General features: G+C 47.7%; 1 protein-coding gene across 1 annotated transcript in view; it reads left to right on the forward strand.

Annotated features, from left to right (window-relative positions):
* LOC309832696 (uncharacterized protein) overlaps positions 1–15,646 on the forward strand; it is a gene marked incomplete at its 5' end in the record, with an annotated part of 144,772 nt that overhangs the window by 36,542 nt on the left and 92,584 nt on the right. Inside the window, 8 exons of the mRNA XM_082670680.1 lie at positions 39–197; positions 1,003–1,127; positions 3,650–3,844; positions 10,006–10,161; positions 10,752–10,936; positions 11,845–12,027; positions 13,143–13,234; positions 14,555–14,718. Of these exons, the coding sequence (XP_082526806.1) occupies positions 39–197; positions 1,003–1,127; positions 3,650–3,844; positions 10,006–10,161; positions 10,752–10,936; positions 11,845–12,027; positions 13,143–13,234; positions 14,555–14,718 (1,259 nt within the window). The remainder of the gene's footprint in view (positions 1–38; positions 198–1,002; positions 1,128–3,649; positions 3,845–10,005; positions 10,162–10,751; positions 10,937–11,844; positions 12,028–13,142; positions 13,235–14,554; positions 14,719–15,646) is intronic.

Here is a 15,646-nt window from a genome sequence, read left to right on the forward strand (position 1 = left end):
CTCCCCTCCCCTCCCCACTGGCTGCGCTGGGACTCCAGTGGGCTCCTTTGTGTGGAGTCACCTCCTGCAGCTGCTGGAGACAGGCGACCCCCTGAAACGGGCCCTCCGGGAGGCCATCCCTGAGGACATTGTCAGCCAAGAGTTCCATCCAGAGACCTGGAAACACTCGTCCTACTCTGACGTCACCTTCCGCTCAGGTACGGGCATCCTGGGCAGGTATTGTCCTGCTCTGGGACCACAAAGGCTTGGGGACCTGGGAATTCTAACTCCTGAGGACATGTGGATCAAAGATACCGTTTCCCAAATGTCAAATATTCACATGCCACTTGCTTGATTTTTTATTTTTATCTTTTTGCTGTATCCAAAATAGCACCTGCCATTTTTGTTGGAAGAGTTAAAAAATAGTTAAGTGTGAGCCACTTCATAGCATTCGACTGAATAGCGCTTCCATTTTTTCTCTAAACTGGTTCTTTTAAACTTACACTTATTCTAAAAGGAAACCTTTTATTCCTACCATTAGTGGAAGATCAGTTTAACTCTGTAAAAATAGGGTTATCCTAAAAAGAAATGCAGTATCCGTGAAACACTGTTGTTCAATTCTCATGGATCCTTGCCTGCCGAGGGCTGTGAATTTGAGAACTGCTTTTTCCTGGGTGAAAAAAGGAGATTAGCATCGAAGAGAGACAGCTGCCTCCTTGTAATTAATCAGAATCAAAAAGGGACCCTGTTCTAGCTTAGGTACCCAAACCCCCTCAACTGCTCAGCAAGTCTGGGGGTGGGGTGCTCTGGCTGCCCCCTCTCTGCCTATCAGCAGGTGTGGGTACATTTGTGACCCTTCTGTTCTGACCTTCCCTCTGCCCTTGGTAAGGCTTAGGTCTGAGCTTCCTATCCTGGCCAAGAGGATGCACTGTGTGTCTGGCCCTGTCTCCGGCGATGGCCCCTTGGTGGCCAGCTCCCACCCGGTTAACGGTGTGGTGTATACTGATCCTCTGTCTGTTCTAGCATCGGGCAGCCTGGGAGCCAACCTGGAGGGGACCCTTCTCTTCTCTCCGGCCTCCTTCCTTCCCCGTTCTGCCACAGCCAACCTGACTGTCCATGCCCTTGGTCGTGCCTTCAACCTCCTAGAGGTAAGAGGGGGCCTTGCTTCTCCTCAGGGCCTCTCCTGGGCTTGGGGCCATTCATCTATCTTTCCATCCATCACCTCTTGTATCTATAGATCTACTCTCACATCTTATACTTCCAGCTTTTGACGTCTACCCACCCGTCTGTCTGCCTATCCACCCATCTATTCACCCACCTACTGACTGATACATAAATCCATTCAACTACCACCCACCCCATCCCTCCTTCCCTCCCTCCTTCTCATCCATCTCGTCCATCTATGTACTTTGCATCGTCTCTCCATCTGCCTTCTCACCTACCCATCTATTCTTCCAGTTATCATCCGTCCACTCACCTATCCATCCTTTCACCCACCCACCCACCCATCCATTCACACCCCATCTGTCATCCATCCATTATTCATCTATCCATCTCATTAATCCCTCTCATCCGTCTACCCTCCCACACATCTCTCCATCTACACTTTCACTCAATCATCTATTTATTCTCTCAGTCATCCCCCCTTCCATCCACCTAGTCACCTACCCACGTACCCATCCATCCACCTGCTCTTCCATACGTCTATACCTCTTCTCTGTCCATCCATCCACCTATCCATCCTTCTGTCCTCATCCATCTATTCATTTATGTACTTGTCTACCCATCTCTCCATCTACTCTCTCATTCACCTATTTATTCACCTACCCTTCCACCCACCCATACATCTATCTATCAGTCTCCTCACCCACACATCTCTTCATCTGTTCTCCCACTTATCTATCCATCCTTGCATCCATCTATCCACCTGTCATCATTGGACAATATCCATCTTCTACCTGACATGTACCAGGCCCTGTGCTGGGCTCTGAGAATATGATGATGAACAAGAGAGACATGATCTCTGCCCGCTTGGTGCTCACAGCCCAGAGAGGTAGACAGATAAGAAATGAGTAGACACATTGATAAAACGATGGCAACTTTAAGTAGTGTGTTTAGGGAGGTGAAGTTTCAGCTGAGATCTGAAGGATGAACAAAAGCAGTCATGTGAAAAGCTGAGGTAAGAGCCTTCCAGGGAGGGGGCCCAGTATGTGCAGAGTTCCTGAGAAGAGAAAGGGCTTGGTGTGTTTAAGGAACAGAAATAGAGTAGAGAACAGTAAGTGCAGGAGAATGGTAACGTGGGAGCACAGTGAGGGAGTAGGGCCGTGTCGAGGAAGGGTTTTGAGTTGGCAAGTGATAACTTGAACGTTCTGGCTGTTGTGTGGAAAATGGATTGTGGGGGGCAGCAGCGGAAGAGGGAAAATCTCTGAGGCCGTATGTCCAGCAAACGTTACTTTTATTTATTTTGTGTGTGTGCGTCTGGCAAGTGTTGATTTTTCTTTATTGTCCAGCAAACTTTAAAGTAATGGATTGACTTGGGACCCTTCCATCTCTTCCCCCCAGGTCCCTGTAGCTTGTCTGAGGGAGGGTGCTCTGTGCCGTATCCCAACCCTTTCTAATTTATGGAGAACAGGGAACCTATCATCCAATTTGCCCGCGGGGCTCAAGGCTGACCCTCTGGTGATTTCTCTGCAAATGCTCTCAGAGACACTTGGATGGGAGGATGGAAAGAAGGGATGCAAGAGTGAGTGAACAGATGGGTGGATGGATGGGCAGATGGAAGGAAGGAGGGACTTGTTCATTCATCCATCAGATTTTGAGAATCAACCAGCTCATCTGTTAGTCAGGGTTCTCCAGAGACATAGAACTATTTCAATAGGATTATGGAGGCTGACAAGTCCGAGACCTGCAGTCAGCATGCTGGAGAGCCAGGAGAGCTGATGGTGTAGTTCCCGTCTGAAGGCAAGAAAAAGCCAGTGTGCCAGTCTGAAGGTAGTTAGGCAGGAGGAATTCCCTCTTATTTGGAGGAATGGCAGACTTTTGTTTTATTCAGGCCTTCAACTGATTGGATGAGGCCCACCCACATTATGGAGGGCAATCTGCTTGACTCAGTCTACTGATCTAAAATGTTAAAGCCATCCAGAAATGCTCTAACAGTAACGCCTGTAATAATGTTGGACCAAATACCTGGGCACCCCGTGGCCCAATCAAGTAGACACAGAATTAACCATACCACCAGGGGTTGAGTGTGCTTAGTGAATGAGACACAGGTCCCTGCCCTCATGGAACTCAGGATCTTGCAAGAGAGACACAAATTAGTCTGAGTGTGACCTTGGAGTAGTGTGCTTGACACTCGAGGAAGGAGTGATAAATTTGGCTGGGGGAGGGGAGGGGGACTGTGTGAAGGGAGTGATATGGGAATTTAGGGAAGGCTTCCCAGAGGTGGTGACCTTTGAACCAGGGCTTAAAGAATCAGTAGGAATTCTTGCTTTGTGGCCCTTGCCAGGTAGATCTGGAGCTTGATGACTTTCTAAGATTGTACCTCTTGGCCCTTGGGCCTGGATGGACCCTGGGGAGCCCAGGGCCCCCTGTTCAAGCTCCCAACCCCATAGCTCTTGGTCAACCTTGTGACTGGGATACTCCTCCCTGAGCCCCTGGCTTTCCTTCCTAGCTGGGGCTCCGGCTGGAAAATGCTGAGGAAATAGCCGGCAGGCTATTTGGCCCAAAGTCGTTCTGGGGGCAGGAAGAGGAGAGACAGGCCCAGGCGGAAAAGCCCCCAGAGCCAGGACCAGGGCCTACACCGCAGCCAGCCAACCCCGCCTGTCCAGGAGAAAGGTCCAGAAAGATGAGAGACCTGCAGCGGAAGGTAAGGGAAGCGCCCAAGCCCACCTCACGCCCACTCCTCTACGCCGTGAGGTGTCAGCTTGGGCTTTGGGACTGGGGGACCCAGGTGTCCATGAACTCTGACCCCGCCCTCCCACCCCCTTACAGAAGCAAATTTCCGGTCCAGATCTCAGTAGTGAGCTGTATCACATACATAGAGAAGTGCACACCCCGTGTGTTTCCCCCAGTGGAACACATCTTTACAACGAGCGCCCAGACCCTCATCAGCTCCCCAGACACCCTCTTCGGCCCCCCTCTTCTGATTTACCCACCCATACCCAAGGGTAACCACTGTTCTGACCCCTAAGTGCATCAATGAACTCTACTTTAAAATCAGCTTTGTTGAGATATAATCAAACTACAATAAATGGTATGTGTTTAAAGTGTACAATTTGATAGGTTTTGACATATGTATATACCATGAAACCATCACCAACTAAGTCAACATATCCATCACCCCCAAAGTTTTCTTCGTGCTTCTTAATCCCTTCCTCCTGCTCCCTGTTGTGATAGGCTTCTTCTGTCAAAATAGATGTTTGTATTTTCTGGAATGTTGCATAAATGGAATTATGCAGCGTATACTTTTGTTTTTAAAGCATGTCCTCCTTTTTGGCCTGGCTTCCTTTATTCAGCGTAAGTATTTTGAGATTCATCCATGTTGTAGAGTATACTAATAGTTTATTTCTTCCTGTGGCCATGTAGTGGTTCATGGTGTGGATGAACCACAGTGTGTATTCACCTGTTGGTGCATATTTGTGTTATGTCCAGTTTTGGGCTGTTACAAGTAGGACTGCTATGAACATTCGTGTACAAATCTTCATATAAATATATGTTTTCATGTCTCGGGTAAATATCTAAGGATGGGATGGCTTAGATCATACGGTAGTTGTATGTTTATTTGTGTAAGAGCTAGCTAAACTGTTTTGCAAAGTGGTTGTACCATTTTGCATTCCCACCAGCAGTGTATGAGAGTTTTAGTTCTTGTACATCCTTGCCAACACTTGGTAGGATTAGACTTTTTAGTGTTTGCTATTCTAATTGTTTGTCGTAGTATCTTGGGGCTTTAAAGTACATTTTCCTAATACTACTGATGTTGGGCATCTTTTAGGTGCTTACTTGTCATCCATACCTCTTTGGTGAAGTGTACGTTCAAATATTTTATCCTTTTTTAAAAATTCGGTTGGCTTCTTATGACTGAGTTTTGAAAATTCCTGCTCTATTCTGAACACAAGGCTTGTATCAGATATGTGACTTGCAAATATTTTCTCCCAGTGTATGGCATGGTCTTTTCATTCTCTTAACAGTGTCTTTTGAAGAGCAGATGTTCTTGATTTCAATGAACTCAAGTTTATCCATTTCTTTTACGCATAAAGTTTTGGGTGTTACATCTAAGAAATCTTTGCCTAATGCAATGTTACAGAGATCCTTGGGACCCTCTGGAGATTTCCAGAGTTCTTTCTCTGTGTGGCTCTTTCCTCTCTTGTACTCTGCCCTGCAAAGTCCAGCTACCTTGGTTTCCCTGGACTCCCAGATCCTCAACCCTGAGAGTCTGTCATGCCCCACTGTTCCCCTCCCTGCACCTCAGCCTGAGCTCTCTCCAGGCAGTAAGCTGGGGCTCACCTTGCTATTTCCCATCTCTTGGGTTCATCGTCTCACATTACCTGATGTCTAATGTCTTGGGAACTTTTGTTTCTTCTGTTTCATCTGTTGCTCCACGTGGGAAGATAAATCCAGTCCTTGTTACTTCAATATGGTTGACAGCAGAGGTCACATCCAGCTTCTTTTGTGAACTTAATATAAATGGAATCATTCACCGTGTACTCTTTAAAAAAATGAGGTGAAGCTCACGTAAACATAAAATTAACTATTTTAAAGTATACAATTCAGTGACACGTAGTATATTCAGAATGTTGTGCAACCACCACCTCTGTCTAGTTCCAAACATTTCATCACCCCAAGGAGACCCCACGCTCATTAGCAGTCACGCCCCATTCCCTCATTTCCCAGCCCCTGGCAACCATTAATGTGCTTTCTGTCTCTATAGATTTACCTATTCTGGACATTTCATATAAACAGAATCATACAATATGTGGCCTTTTGTGTCTGGCTTCTTTCACTGAGCACGTTCTTAAGGTTCATTTGTACTGTAGCATGTATCAGTACTTCATTCCTTTCTTTTTTCTATTGCACAAATAGTTTTTTAATTGAAGTATAGTTGATTATAATGTGATAGTTTCCGGTGTACCGGAAACCCCTTTTCCCCTTTGGTAACCATAAATTTGTTTTCTATATCTGTGAGTCTGTTTCTGTTTTGTAAATAAGTTCATTTATATCATTTTTTTTAGATTCCACGTATAAGCGATAGCATACGATATTTGTCATTCTCTCTCTGACTTCACTTAGTATGATAATCTCTAGGTCCCTCCACGTTGCTGCAAATGGCATTATTTCATTCTTTTTTATGGCTGAGTAGTATTCCATTGTGTATATGTACCACATCTTCTTTATCCATTCATCTCTCAGTGGACACTTACATTGCTTCCATGTCTTAGCTATTGTAAATCATGCTGCTGTAAACATTGAGGTGCATGTATATTTTTGAATTAGAGTTTTCTCCGGATATATGCCCAGGAGTGGGATTGCTGGATCATATGGTAGTTCTATTTTTAGTTTTTAAAGGTTGCTTCATACTGTTCTCCATAGTGGCTGTACCAATTTACACTCCCACCTACAGTGTAGGAGGGTTCCCTTTTCTCCACACCCTCTCCAGCATTTGTTGTTTGTAGATTTTCTGATGATGGCCATTCTAACTGGTGTGGGGTGATACCTCACTGTAGTTTTGATTTGCATTTCTCTAATGATTAGTGATGTTGAGCATCTTTTCATGTGCTTCTTGGCCACCTGTATGTCTTCTTTGGAGAAATGTCTACTTAGGTCTTCTGCCCATTTTCTGATTGGGTTGTTTGTTTTTTTGATATTGAGCTATATGAGCTATTCATATATTTCGGAAATTAATCCCTTGTCGGTTGTATCATTTGCAAGTATTTTCTCCCAGTCCGTAGGCTGTCTTTTTGTTTTGTTTATGGTTTCTTTTGCTATGCAAAAGCTTATAAGTTTGGTTAGGTCCCATTTGTTTATTTTTGCCTTTATTTCTTTTGCCTTGGGAGACTGACCTAAGAAAACATTGCTACAATTTATGTCAGAGAATGTTTGCCTGTATTCTCTTCTAGGAGTTTTATGGTGTCATGTCTTATGTTTAAGTCTTTAAGGCATTTTGAGTTTATTTTTGTGTATGGTGAGAGGGCGTGTTCTAACTTCATTGATTTACATGCGGCTGTCCAGCTTTCCCATCAGCACTTGCTGAAGAGACTGTCTTTTCTCCATTGTATGTTCTCGCCTACTTTGTCATAGATTACCTGACTGTAGGTGTGTGGGTTTATTTCTGGGCTCTCTATTCTGTTCCATTGATCTCTATGTCTGTCTTTGTGCTTCATTCCTTCTTAAGGCTGGATAACAGTGCATTGTATGGATGGACCACGTTTTGTGTGTCCCTTCATCTGCCGATGGACTTTTGGTTTGTTTCCATCTTGTGACGACTGTGAATAATGCTGCTCGCATCCTCTTTTTTTGTGTCTGACTTCTTTTGCTTAAAGTGTGTTCATGAGATCCATCTGTGTTGCTGTGTGTACTTCCAGCTTGTTCATTCTCCTTGCTGTGTAGCATCCCATGGTGTGAATATAACACAGTTTCTTTATCCATTTACTTTTGGTGGGCTTTTGGGTAGTTTCCAGTTCCTGGCTTATTATGGGTAGTGCAGTGAACATTCTGTGCATGTCTCTTTGGTGAATATATGTGCACATTTCTGTCCAGTGTGTACCCAGCAGTGCAACTGCTAGGGTGTGTGTGTGCTTTCCCGGTTTCCCACTTCATATTGTTACTTGAGGATTTTCTTACTGAAAACTCATTGTACGCATACATTTTGACACCCTTTCTGTGGGTGGGGATCTCACTTTACATAACCGTTGCCCCAACAATAGACAGTGAAATCGTTAGCATCTTTTTGCTCTTATAAATGTCATTTACACATACATCTGGGGGTAATCAAGGTGGTGGCTGGGGCATTTGTTCAAACATTAACACGTTTACTAACCACCAACTGTGACCCCAGGGCCCAGGAGCACAAAGATGATCAGGACGTGGTCCCTACCATCAAAAGCCTCTTGGACCAGATCTGAGGCCAGCAAGTAACTTGAATAAGGGCGGTGGGCTGGATATAAATGTTTTTTCTTAGAATCCACAATCCCTTTGGTCTGTTGTTTTCTCCCTTGTGATAGATTCACATCCCAAGATATATTTTGCACAAGCACAGTGACGAATGGCAACAGTCCTTGGCCTGAGTGTTGGAGAGACAGCAGGGAATGGTGGGGAGTATGGCAGTCAGGCATGTAGCACAGGCCTCAGCTCAGGGTGGCAGCCACTGCTCAGCTCTGAACACTTGTTGCCCCTTGTTGTGAGTGCGGGCTGGGAGGGAGGGGGAGACAGGCCAATATTTCTCTTTTTTGAGATGCTGGCTATGTGGATTTTATAGAAAATCTCCTAATTTTTAAATATTAGAAATAAATTTAAAAATACACACTGCATGAAAAATAAAGACCAAGAAACTGTCACAGACCAGGGCAGACTGAAGAGACATGACACAATACTAAATGCCATGTGGCACCTGGATTGGATCCTGGAATAGAAAGAGGATGGGATGGAAAAGTCCGATAAAGTCCAGAGTTTAGTTAATAACATGCCGGTGTTGATTTCTTAGTTTTCACCATGTTTCCTGGTCATGTAAGATGTTAACAATGGAGGAAACAGGATGACGGGTCCATAGGAGCTCTCGGTACTATCTTTGCAACTTCAAAAAATATTTTCTTATTGGAGTAGAGTTGATTTACAATGTTGTGTTAGTTTCAGGTGTACAGCAAAGGGACTCAGTTATACCCATACCTATATCCACTCTCTATTAGATTTTTTTTCCCTTATAGGTCATTACAGAATAGTGGGGAGAGTTCCCTGTGCTGCACAGTAGGTCCTTATTAGTTATATCTATTTTAGATATAGTAGTGTGTATATGACAGTCCCAATCTCCCAATTTATCCCTGCCTTCCCTTTCCCCCCTGGTAGCTATAAGATTGTTTTCTACATCTGTAACTCATTTTTGTTTTGTAAATAAGTTCATTTGTACCACTTTTTAGATTCCACCTGTAAGCGAATCATATGGTATTTGTCTTTCTCTGTCTGACTTACCTCACTTAGTATGACAATCTCTAGGTCTATCCATGTTGCTGCAAATGGCATTATTTTGTTCTTTTTATGGCTGAGTAATATTCCATTATATGTACACCACATCTTCTTTAGCCATTCATCTGTCAATGGACATTTAGGTTGCTTCCATGTCTTGGTTATTGTAAACAGTGCTGCAATGAACACCGGGGGGCATGTATCTTTTCGAATTATGGTTTTCTCTGGATATATGCCCAGGAGTGGGATTGCTGGATCATATGGTAGTTCTATTTTTAGTTTTTTTAAGGAACCTCCATACTGTTCTCCATAGTGGCTATATCAATTTACATTCCCACCAACAGTGCAGGAGGGTTCCCTTTTCTCCACACCCTCTCCAGCATTTATTTGTAGATTTTTTTTGATGATGGCCATTCTGACAGACGTGAGGTGATACCTCACTATAGTTTTGATTTGCATTTCTCTAATAATTAGTGATGTTGAGCATCTTTTCATGTGCTTTTTGGCCATCTGTATGTCTTCTTTGGGGAAGTAACTTTTCTGTATGTCGAAAATTATTCCAAAATAAAGTTTGCTAAAACTCTGTCTCTGTCTCTCTGTCTCTCTGTCTCTCTCACTCACACACACACACACACACACACACACACACACACACACACACACACACTGCACTGGGCATTGAGTAGACTGTGCAGGTCTAAGAAAACACATCTGCAGATTCTGCCTCTGGGCCGTGAGTTTTGCAAGCCCTGCTCTGGACCCCACAAGCCCTTCACTTTTCTCTCCAGGTGCCCCTTCCCCCTCCCAAAGTCCAGGTACCTTGCCCGGCTAACCCAGACCTGTTCCTGGTCACAGGTGGCCCAGAGGCATCGGGAGCGGCGGGCGCTGCAGTGTAAGCTGAGCATGAAGGTTTTTGGGCATGAGCTGAGCTTTGTGAACTGCGGGGCGATGGGGAGTCATGTGACACGCCAGTCCCTGAACCTGGCCGAGCTTGCTGTCAAGCTTCTGAAGGTACCTCAGGCTGGGCTCGGCCCCTCCCTGTCGTCTGGTCTGAAGATGTTTCCTTTGATGCTTTGGGGAAATACTAAAGTACTTTCAGACTTAAGAGCATGGAATTTGGAGCCAGACTGCCCAAGTTCAAAAACTGGCTGCACCACTTACCACCCTGGGCATGTTGCTGAACTTGCCACGGCCTCAGTTTCTTTATCTGTGAAATGGGAATGATAGAATAGTAATAGTATAATAATATCTACTTCATAGAGCTGTTGAATCAAGTGACTTCATGCAGTAAAAATGCAACAACACGTTTAGAGTGTGCCTGGCACATACTAAGTGCTCTGTACCGCAGGCAGGGCCCACACCCCTCCTTACCTGGCTGACCCTGGATGCTTGACCTCTGACCATGTCCCTTGGTAAATTATCTTGGTTCAAACCCCAGCTCTTCCTGTTTCTAGCTACATGGGCTCGGCCGGGTTATTTTATCTGTCTGTGGGCTCTGTTTTCTCATCTGGAAACTGGAGACAATGATAAGGTCCCCTCTGAGGGCTATGTGAGGGTTAAGTGAGGCCGTCACATGCACTGTTATGGTTCTCTGACTGCAGGGGCAGGAAGTGCAGGTGAACCGAAGGCTGAACCTGGCCATGGAGGAGCTCACTTTTCCCACCATGTCTGGACTCCTAGCCCAGCTGACCCTAAACGCCTCGGCTGCCATCAACATCCAGGTCGGAGGGACAGCCAACTTCCAGCAGCGCTCGGATTTCTCTGTGAATGGTTATGTCAAGCCCAGGTAGCTGGCTCCTCAGAGCTGGGGGAGGTGGGTGGGTGGGGGCCTCCCCCTGCAGAGCGCTGGGGCATCAGCATGGGCTGGAGGGGAGCCCCGCTCTGCTGACCACCTGTTATATCAGCTACTGTTGATGGAGTGTTTTTTGTGCCAAGAGACTTTGAGGAGAACCTGGGCGGCTACACCCACTTTACAGGTGAGAAGACTGAGGCTTGGCGAGGTGAGGTTCCATGCCCGAGGTGGCACAGCAGTGCGAGGCAGCTGAGATTCGTCTCGTGCCACAACTCCACTCTTCCCTCTGCCCCCTCTGCCTCCGAGGGGAGGGGAGATGGGAGAGAGGGAAAAGCATTTAAGGCACACGGGCTCTGAGTCCACTGAACTCACATGGCCACTCACGAGGTGGACGCTTTCCTTCTTCCCACTAAGGGTTGAGGAAACTGAGACTCAGGATGCGTGCACAGCTGACCCAGGGCCACATGGCACGAAGGATTTTGAGCAGCATTTGACAATGCTCACCTTCCCAGGCCTGCTGGGCGACTGTCCCAGCCACTAAGCCGACCTGTCCTTGGTTTCTGGGTCTGATGTGGGGTATGTGGGTGTCCTGTGACGGCTGCTTTTTGGCATGGAGACCCTGGGTTTGGGCTCCAGAACTGGCTGTTCCATGTCCCGACTGTGGGACCCACACAGCTGGTGTCACCTCTGAGCCTCGGTTTCCCCATCTGTAAAATGAGACTAGTGATGGTGAGAGTTCGATGGTGATGTGTAGAGTGCTTGGCACACATGGAGTGCGTGTCAGTGGTGTTCATGGTGGAAGGGCAGCTCTGGCTCAGGACCACGGAGAGCAGCCGGGTGGGTTGGTGCTGGCTTTGCCGTTGCCTGGGGCGGCAGGATGCAGTTGTGTGCCTCTTCCTCAGCGCCCTGCTCCAGATCTCGGCGCAGATGGGCACAGTGGGCACCCTGGGGCAGGCTGGGCTGAGGTGGGTGACCGGCGTCCGTGGCACCGCCAGCCTGGATGGAGGGATCCGGATAAAGAAGGGCCAGGACCTCAGGGTGCATCTGAACACACCCGAGGAGGCTGTGGAGCTGCTCCGCTTCAGGTGGGTTCCCGCACCTGGAGAGGGAGCCCGTGAGTGCACCTGTGTGCGAGCCAGGCTGGGCACAGGTGTGGGTGCATGTGTCTGTGAGAGTGTGTGCACGATCACCTTGCATGTGCACCTGTGTCTGACCACGTGTATCTGTGAGTGTGTGTGCCTAAGGATGTGCCTGTGAGTCTGTGTATGTGAATGTGTGTCTGTGGGCGTGTTTGTGAGAGTGTGTGCGCATGTCAGTGAGTGGGCTACACGTGGGCGTGCGTGTGTGTGCACATGTGTCAAGGTGGGGTGGGTGTGTCTGTGACAGGGACTGAGGGCAGCCTAGAGGTGGGGATTTCCACACTCCTCAGCAATTTATGGGGGTCCCTCCTGAGGCCTGCTTGTCCCCAGCCCCCTCGAGAGGTGACACTTAGAGAACAGTGATTTCCAAGGAAACGGGAGAAGCCAGGCTGCCCCCACCTCCACCTGCCTCCTTCCCTGTGTCCCACCCTTGCTGGAGGCGCTGCTGCCCTCCTGACCCTCTCCCGGCAGCAGCCAGTAGGGTCCTTTAAAATGTCAGTTAAGTCCTATCGTGCTCCCCCCTCCCCTGTTTAAAATCCCTTGCTTGCTTCTAGGATAACCCAGCTCCACATGATTCTCCTGCCCGATGGAGGCCCTGCCCACCCCCCTCACCTGTCTCCTGTCACTCCTTCCTGCCCCTCGCTACCCCCTTCCCTTCTGACCCCCTCTCACCACCCTTTTATCTGTGCTACCAAAGAGCCCCCTTTTCTCGCACCCCAGGGCCTTTGCACCTGCTGTTCCCTTTGTTTGGAGTGCTGGCTCCTTCTCATCCTTTGATTCTCTGACCGAATGTTACCCCTACAGAGAGTCCTTTCCAAACCCTGAGCTGAAGAACGTCCTGCTCTGTCTCCAGGACAGACCCTATGCCCATGCCGTGCCCCATTTTAGGTTTTTCATAGTGCTTGTCACCCTCTGTGTTCATGGAGTGTCTCCCCCACCAGTGTGCAGACTCCCCAAAGGCCTGTCCTGTTGATAGTGGGATTTGCCCTAGTGCCTTGCCCTGGTGGCTTTATGGTTGAGTGAAAACAGCTCGCCTGGCCCTTTCTTCCTTTCCCACCCAGCTCTCAGCTGTTTCTCATCACTGGGGATGGCATGAGGAGCCTCAGTCATGCTCACGTCCCTTCTGAGGCCCGATCCTGTACCGACAAGGAAGGTAGGTGCCAGCATGGCCTCCGTGTCATTGTCCCGAGATGGTTGTCCTGGGGGCTGAGGGCTAAGATGCAAGGTCCAAATTCCAGAGTTACTCTTCTGCCCTAAAAGTACTTAAGCCCCTTAACTCAATGATGCTGCTTCTAGAACTCTACCTTATGAAAATAAACCAAAATCATTTTAAAATGCCCTGTGCCCAGAGATGTTCGTTGCGTCATTATTTACAGAGCAAAAAAATAGGCAGCAACTCAAATATCCAACAGTAGGCGAATGGCTTATTGTAAGGGCCTTTGAGCTAAGAATAGACTTTTACATTTCCAAATGCAGAAAAATAATCAAAAGGACTATTTCATAACATGAGAAATTTGTGAAATTCATATTTCAGTGTCCATAAATGAAGTTTTATTGGTGCAGAGCCACGCCCGTTGCCTGTGGCTTTTCTTCAGCAACAGCAGAGTTGAGTAACAGACTGTGTGACCAGCAGAACCTCAAATATTTACTATCTGGCCATTTACAGAAAACGTTTGCCAATTCCTGGTTTAGTAAAGTACTGAGATATCCCATAACTTTTAAGCTCTGTAATGAAGGACATGTTTTAATAGCACGAGAAAATTTTTTTGATAATAACATCAGGTGAAAGGCAACAAAATTGAAAACAGAGGGGAAGGAGGTATACCAAACAGTCACAGATCTTGCAGTCATGTTGGGGCTGAGGTGGGGGAGGGGCCTACTTAAATGATTTCTTTAGGCTAAATTCTGTCCTAAATGCTTGCTGAGCTGTTAATCCTCACAGCTACACCATGGGGCTGGAACTGTTATCACTCCCAGCTGACAGATGAGAAACACCAAAGCACAGAGATGTTAAGTAACTTGTCCAAGGTCACACAGCTGGGAAGTGGCAGAACTGGAATGTGGATCCAGGCATTCTTGCTCCAGAGCCTGTGTCCTACACAGTACTGCCTGACACTCTGATAGTCTACACCAGGGGTCCTCAACTGGGGACAATTTTTGGCCCCTTGGGACATTTGGCGATGTCTGGATACATTTTGGGGTGTCATCCTGGTGCGGGAGGTGCTACCAGTATCTAGTGGGTTGAGTCCAGGACAGCTTCCCACAACAAGAAATTTTCCAGACCAGTGTGTTGATAGCGCCAAGGCTGAGAAACCCTGGTCTACACAGTACCGCCTCATACATTTAATGTCTACACAATACTGTTTCTCAAAAGAATGTAGAGATGCTCCTTCTTTGCTGATGGACGCATCCATGGCCTGCCTCGAGCCCTCTGGCTCTCTACTGACCATGCTGCCTGCTCCCTTTCTTACAGCGTCCCGCACTTGGGGCTGGCAGCTGTGCACTGAAGTGAGCTGGCCTCCAGCCGGGCAGCCCTACCTGCTCTCGGTGCCTGTGTTTGCGGCTGTGTTGCTGAAGAAGCAGGACCGGGGGCTCCAACGCTATCTGCTGGAAGCTGCCTATACCCTCCACCCCCCGGTAGGCCCTACGGAATGGTTCCTCCTTTCCCAGCCAGATTCTGGGTCTCTCTAGGTCTTCTACTCAGGCCTCAGCCTTGGGGATCACTCATAAAGACATGGGCCTCCTCCCTGGAGCAGGACCAGCTGGGCTGGTCCTGCTGTAGTCTCCCTCCTGCCTCAGGACCCTTGCACATGCTGATCCTCTGTCCCTGGCTTGATGACTTGTAACTCTGAATCAATCTTCAGAGCTCACTTTAGGGGGGTCACCTCCTCAGTGAAGCCTGCCCTGATTACCCCGAAGTGGTCATATTCCCTTGTTAGTGTTCTAGTACGATCATGTTCCTTCCCTTTAGATCACATTTGTGTTCATTACTGAAACCAATTGGTTAAGATCTGTCTTCCCCACTAGTCACTCAGTTCCTGGGAACAGTGCCTGTTTTTCTCACCCCTGTGTCCCCAGCACCTGGCACAGAATGGGCACTCAGCAGCCCCCTATCTGATTTCCCAGTTCCCGCTCTTGTCTCCTTACCATATGTTCTCCACCAGCAGCCAGACAGACCTTCCAAAATCCCAAAATGACTGTGTCCCTCCCCTGCTCAGAAGTCTCCAGTGGCTCCTATTCCTCTCAGAATAGGACCCACTCACCCTGACCCATAGGCTTTCAGTGATCCTGCCATGCCGGCCTCTCCTCCCCATCTCCGCAAATGTTTACCAGGCTCACCGCTCTCCAGACACACCGACCTCCTTTTTATTAAATGCCAAGTGCATTGCTGCCCCAGGGCCTTTGCACTGTCTGTTTCCTCTGCCTGGAACAGTCTTTCCCAGACATCCACTCAACTCCTTTCCTTGCTTCCTTCAAGTCTCATCAAATGCCCCCTCCTCAGAGGCAGCTTCCCTCCCTGACCACCCAGTCCAGAACAATGACCCTGTCGGGGCCCCTGACCCTC

Source organism: Grampus griseus (genome assembly GCF_964374135.1).
Source record: "Grampus griseus genome assembly, chromosome: 14".
NCBI classification, from domain to species: domain Eukaryota; kingdom Metazoa; phylum Chordata; class Mammalia; order Artiodactyla; family Delphinidae; genus Grampus; species Grampus griseus.